This window comes from Oryzias melastigma, linkage group LG20 (assembly GCF_002922805.2).
Source record: "Oryzias melastigma strain HK-1 linkage group LG20, ASM292280v2, whole genome shotgun sequence".
Taxonomy (NCBI): Eukaryota; Metazoa; Chordata; class Actinopteri; order Beloniformes; family Adrianichthyidae; genus Oryzias; species Oryzias melastigma.
Window position 1 is genome coordinate 5,989,825 of NC_050531.1, and position 6,021 is coordinate 5,995,845.

General features: G+C 33.4%; 1 protein-coding gene across 3 annotated transcripts in view; it reads left to right on the forward strand.

The window, feature by feature from the left end:
* Positions 1 to 4,817, forward strand: part of vps41 (VPS41 subunit of HOPS complex) — a 21,865-nt gene extending 17,048 nt beyond the window's left edge. For 2 of the 3 annotated variants that reach the window (XM_024280145.2, XM_024280146.1), the window contains exons 9-22: positions 552 to 633; positions 720 to 812; positions 900 to 1,027; positions 1,139 to 1,283; positions 1,362 to 1,403; positions 1,480 to 1,530; positions 3,256 to 3,393; positions 3,487 to 3,541; positions 3,607 to 3,747; positions 3,830 to 3,966; positions 4,045 to 4,144; positions 4,227 to 4,271; positions 4,361 to 4,440; positions 4,542 to 4,622. In XM_024280145.2, coding sequence (XP_024135913.1) covers positions 552 to 633; positions 720 to 812; positions 900 to 1,027; positions 1,139 to 1,283; positions 1,362 to 1,403; positions 1,480 to 1,530; positions 3,256 to 3,393; positions 3,487 to 3,541; positions 3,607 to 3,747; positions 3,830 to 3,966; positions 4,045 to 4,144; positions 4,227 to 4,271; positions 4,361 to 4,440; positions 4,542 to 4,622 — 1,318 coding nt within the window. Of the gene's footprint in view, positions 1 to 551; positions 634 to 719; positions 813 to 899; positions 1,028 to 1,138; positions 1,284 to 1,361; positions 1,404 to 1,479; positions 1,531 to 3,255; positions 3,394 to 3,486; positions 3,542 to 3,606; positions 3,748 to 3,829; positions 3,967 to 4,044; positions 4,145 to 4,226; positions 4,272 to 4,360; positions 4,441 to 4,541 lie in introns of all 3 variants that reach the window. The other variant, XM_024280144.1, reaches the window with a different exon arrangement.
* The last annotated feature ends 1,204 nt before the right edge of the window (positions 4,818 to 6,021 follow it).

Sequence of the window (6,021 nt, forward strand, 5' to 3'; positions counted from 1 at the left end):
TAAGCTGAATTTGGCCGCTGAAGATGCTAGTGCTGATAGCTGAAATCGTTGAAGGTAATAGCTGAAAACGCTGAGCTGATAGCCAGGTGAAATATTAGTTAAATGCCAAATTAGCCTAAAAAACTGAAAAAAACGAAATTAGCCAAAACAGCTAGCATGCAGCTAAAATATTAGCTAAACTCAAAATTAGCTTACAAAAACTGAAAAAAATCCTTAATTAGCCGAAATAGCTTATTATGCCGCTGAAATATTAGCTGAACTCCGAAATAGCCTAAAAAACCTTAATAAATGCCAAAATAGACCAAAAATCTAGCAGAATGCCACTATTACTTTCAACTTTACTACACTCTGACTCCGTATTATTTAAAGTAACGACTAATCGACTATTAAATTAGTCGTCGACTATTTTAATAGTCGATTAGTCGTCGATTAGTCGACTAATCGTGGCAGCCCTACTTTTAACAACAATCAAGTCCACGGTTATCAGAGTTACAAAACAGAATTCTACTTTTTTTTTCTTTGAACTGATATCTTATACCATTTCCCCACAGAAAGTGTCAAAAGGTTCTTGGAAAAAACATGGAATTGTGGGAAAATGAAGTCTACAGGTTCAAAACCATTGGGCAATTGAAGGTAGATCAGTGTTAATAAAGATATCTTGATTTATTTAATGAAACGATGTTTCTTTTTTTACCTTGCCTTTTTTTAATTAATTTCAGGCAATTAGTCAATATCTACCCAGAGGAGATCTGCGGCTCAGACCAGCCATCTATGAAATGATTTTGCATGAATTTCTAAAAACTGATTATGAGGTATTGTGTATTATATCTCATATGTTCCTTCTTTTAATACTCTCGGTGTTGTGGGTGATGACAACTCTTTTTTTTCTTCTTAAAAAGGGTTTTGCGACACTGATCCGAGAGTGGCCAGGAGAGCTGTACAACAACATGGCTATAGTTCAGGCCGTCAATGACCACCTGAAGAGGGATCCCTCCAACAGCATCCTGCTCAAGACGCTGGCAGAACTGTGAGTGATCCAGACCGGACGGGAAATCATCTAAATAAGTCTTTTTGTCTGTTATTGCTGCAGAAAATCTTGTGTCTTGGATTCCAGTTGATCTTCTTGAATCTGCCTCAGGTACACGTATGACCAGCGCTACGACAAAGCTTTAGAAATCTACCTGAGACTGAGGCACAAGGATGTTTACCAACTCATCCACAAACATAACCTTTTTTCATCCATTGAGGACAAAATTGTTCTCCTGATGGACTTTGACAAAGAAGTGAGAAGAACTTAAATACTTAAAATCTGTGATTCATTTCTGCTTTTTAGGTAATAATTGTGTCATTTTATGTTGTAGAAAGCTGTTGACATGCTTCTTGACAATGAGGATAAGATTTCTGTAAGTATACCTGGCTTACTTTCTGTGACAAAACGGATGCTGCCCTTCAATGACTTGTTTTTTATTCCTGTTACAGATAGACAGAGTGGTGGAGGAGCTCGCAGACAGACCTGAGCTGCTGCACGTGGTACGTTAAGCGTGAATTTAGAATTTACAACTGTAGTATAGTCAGATTTTTGGCGCGCTTCTCATCCTAGATCGAAGCAGCTTTCAAGATGCAAGCACTTTTTAGAGATGCATTGTGAGAAATGTATTACTTTTGGTCATAGCGTATGTAATTCAATATTTTTCTGAAAAAAAAATATCTTAGAAAATGAATGAGACCAAGCGATTACCCATGATTCCTCAAAACCATGTGTTAAGTTCTAGTTTCTTCTAAAGGAAACTTAAATTTGGTGAAACTATTAAAACTCCCATGGCTTTGCAAGCTTATAAAATTGTTAAAAATATTTTAAAGGCTCCAAAATTAGTTATCAAAAGCAACAAAAGTATATCTTAAAAATTCCTCTTAAAATGATTTTTAAAAATAGATTTCAAAACCTGGTAAAACTATTTATACAAGTTTTAAAAGCTTTTTAAATACATTTCAAAAGTTATTTAAGATTAGAATGAATGACACCAGGCTATTACCCATAATTCCTCAAAACTGCTTTTCAAGTGTCTGTTTCTTCTACAACCTGCAGCTCAGAAACCACATCTGACTCTTTGACCCTTCTATTGTGGCTCTGAGGTTTAAGTTAAATAAAACATTTTTTGAAAGTATAAGTAAGAAGTAAAGTAAAAAAATATTACTTGATTAAACTCATTTACATAGAGATGAAGGACTTTACGTATCAGAAGTTTTTTGACAAACTTTTGAGACGAATTTTCTATTTTTAAACAAATTCAAGCATTTTAAGTGTTTGTAAAAAAAATGCTGCTTAATTAGCTCTGATTTAGTTCATTAGTTTTGCACATTTTTTGTCTGAAAATTGAAAATCTCATGATTTGCTGAATTGAGATGATCCTATGTGACACAGGATGTCTTTTATTTTGAAAGGAAGTCATGTGCAGACCACTGTTCCAAACCTACTGGAAGCTGTAAAAGCTGGTGAATTTGTTTGGGCCTCCCAAGGCTAATAAAGACTTAGAATAGCTTTTAAAAGCTACAAAAATGTTTTTCAGGCTACAAAATGTTTTTAAAGCTACCTAAAAGGTTTTAAAGTTTAGGAGAAAAAAACTATAAAAAAAATAGCCCTTAAAAACTAATTAAATAGCTTTCAACAGCTAACTAATCTATTTAAATAATTTTTAAAAGCATTAAAAAGCTTTTTGAAAATGAAATGAATTAGACCAAACTATTACCCATGATTCCTCAAAACCATGAGTGAATTCCCTTTTTTTTCTCCTTGAATCCAAACAAGTTCTTCTTACTGTTCAATTATAATAATAGAGATTAAATCTTGACTTTACGATATTGTTTGGCTCATCTTGAGCAAATGTTGAGAAAAATGTAACAAAATTACTGAGAAAATTGTTAATGCATTTAAGCTTTGAGCTCCAAAACTACTTTTATTACTTTTAAACTTTGACATTTCAGTTTTGTACATTCTCCTGTATAATATACAAAGTTTTTAAATGTTCAGTGCCACCTAGTGGTGATTTAAAGGGTTTGAACAGCTAAGTTCTTAAAAACTTTAAGGTGCATCCATATAAAAACTGGGTATTTTTAGCCTTTGATAGCAACACCTTAATCCTTAAAATGTTGATTTCTTTCAGCAATCGGACTCAACTTCTGTAAAGGAATTGCAAATCTAGTTTTGATGTGAACTTAATGTGATTGTATGAGTTTAACCATCCTTTTTTTCCACAGTATCTCCACAAGTTGTTCAAAAGAGATCACCACAAAGGACAAAAATACCACGAGAGACAGATCGGCTTATATGCCGAATATGACCGACCAAACCTCCTGCCTTTCCTCAGAGACAGCACGCACTGCCCTCTTGAAAAGGTGCGTGTCAGTTCCACATAATCCTGGACAACAGAAGTGACAAAAAACATAATAAAATCCATTAATGCGTTTTTTTCTGTCTATTTAACCCAGGCTCTTGAGATTTGTCAACAGAGAAACTTTGTAGAAGAAACCGTCTTCCTTCTCAGTAAGTATCTTGAGATGAAAATTTCCCATTTTTCAAAAATGATTAAATCTGTTTTTTGCTTCCAGGCAGGATGGGAAACTGTAGAAGAGCTTTGCAGATGATCATGGAAGAGCTGGGAGACGTTGACAAAGCCATCGAATTTGCTAAGGAGCAAGACGACGGCGAACTCTGGGATGATCTCATATCCTACTCCATCGACAAGCCACGTAACCACCAGACAGAACTCGCTCACTATAACTAACTAAAACTATCACTTGATGTCTTGACGCTTTATATTTTTTCTTATAGCGTTCATAACCGGCCTTCTGAACAACATTGGGACCCACGTTGATCCGATTCTGCTCATCAACCGCATAAAGGAGGGCATGGAGATCCCCAACCTCAGAGACTCTCTGGTCAAAATCCTCCATGACTACAATCTGCAGGTCACTTACTTTCTTTTACCTCAAAAACAAAAAAAGGAAACAATTACTAAAATTGTTTTTTTTTTTACCTTCTTGAAGATCCTTTTGAGGGAAGGATGCAAGAAGATCCTTGTGGCTGATTCCCTCTCCTTGCTCCAGAAGATGCATCGTACTCAGATGAGGGGGGTCAGGGTGAATGGTGAGTGTGTTTTTTTTTAGAGCAGAAGCACTAAAATTAAAAACTATAAATACAAACATGCTATTTTTTTCTGTTCTTCCAGAGGACAGTATCTGTGAGTCGTGCCATGCTACCATATTACCCTCAGGTGAGACATTGTATTTTTATCATTTCTTATGTCAAAACCTAATTTTTAAAGTTATATTACGGCTCATTTTGTGTGTTTTTGTGTTTCAGAGATGACCAAATCCTTCAGTGTCGTTGTGTTTCACTGCAGACACATGTTTCACAAGGAATGTTTACCATCACAAGGAACCGTAAGTGTTTGACGCAAAGTTTTGATAACGGCTCTTCCTAGTTTATCTCTTGTTTTGTAAAAATTAAAGATTTTTTTCAACTGTTTTTCTTGACATCACAGATCCCTGGACTGCAGTTTTGTAACATCTGCAGTGCAAAGAGGCGAGGCCCTGGAAGTGGAATTCTTGAAATGAAAAAATAGCTGCTTTTTGGTTTATCTCTGTTATAAAAAATGCTTTTTTTCTTCTCGCAGCTTTGCCTTCTCAGTACAGTGATCCTTAAATTAACTTTCACACATGCAAAATTCTCCCGTTTGTTGTATATTTATGAAATAACTGTAAAGCGTTTGTTCTGCTCACCACTAATGACGATCAGAAATAAAGATGCATAAATGCTGTCTGTGGTTTTTATTTCTATATTTCTGAAATGACTGTCATACAAGATTTCACTGAAATATTTCTGTTTGTATTCTGAGCCTAAATTGAGTTTAAAGACCTTCACTTGTGAATTTAAATGGTGTGAGGTGAAATTAATTTAATTATGAATAAAGCTTTTGAATTTTCTTTTAATCCAAGGTTTTGTTAATTATTTGATTTACGGAAGCAGGTCAATGAGATGGAAAAAGGTCAATGACAGTTTTTTCCCTTGGAAATAATAAAAAGAAGTTTGGAATATCAGCAGGCTTTAGTCACACTCTTCTCTCTCCCCAATCAAATGTCAACAAGGTTTTAGACCTGCTGCAATGAGACGAGGAGAACAGTGATCAATTGAAGAGATTTTATTTTAAATTGAAACAAACTTTATTGCAACCTTGATGGTAACAAACCTTGAAATAACTGCATAAAATTGGTACAGGTGTAGTCATTTTTAAAGATTTGAAACCAACTTCCCTTAAGATTTTTATCCGATTTTATTTCTAGAACATTTATCTGAATATTAACCTCTAAGGTACTCATTAATGATCATACCCATCCTTGTTGAATAAAGAACAAATACGAATATTCCTCTGTTTTAAATTTCTTTAACAAACAGTCAAATTTGGCCTCTATTACTTATTTATTTATATCTCTTAATTATTTTTTCCTTTTTTAAAAATTATTATTTTAGTTATTTCATTTCATTTGGGGGGGTTTGCTGTAATTGGTGCTACATAAAATGAAAAAAAAGAAAAAAATTTGAAAGCTCTCAAAAAAATGTTCTTGTATTCTGCAGAAAGTCTTGAGTTGCCTTAAATTTAAATTAAAACTACATTTTTTAAAGTTTTTATTTTTTTTTCTATATTTGATGGTAGTGTTGCTGTTGTTTACGTACCTTGCTCTATAACTTTTAGATATTTAAAATAAATATGCAACACTAGATGTTAACTTATAGCAAACTAATAAAGTTTAAAAAAAATAAATCTTGATCGCTTTTTGTCTTCATCTTTTTGAATGCAAACACATTTTCATAATATAGAAAAGTTTATTGAAACAAATGAATGACCAAAAGAGTGTTATAAAATAAAAAAATGATGATTAAAGCAATAAATAAACAAACAAAAAACATTCTGCATTTAAAATAAATAAAATCAAATAAAATTGTATTTAGACTAGTAATTCATT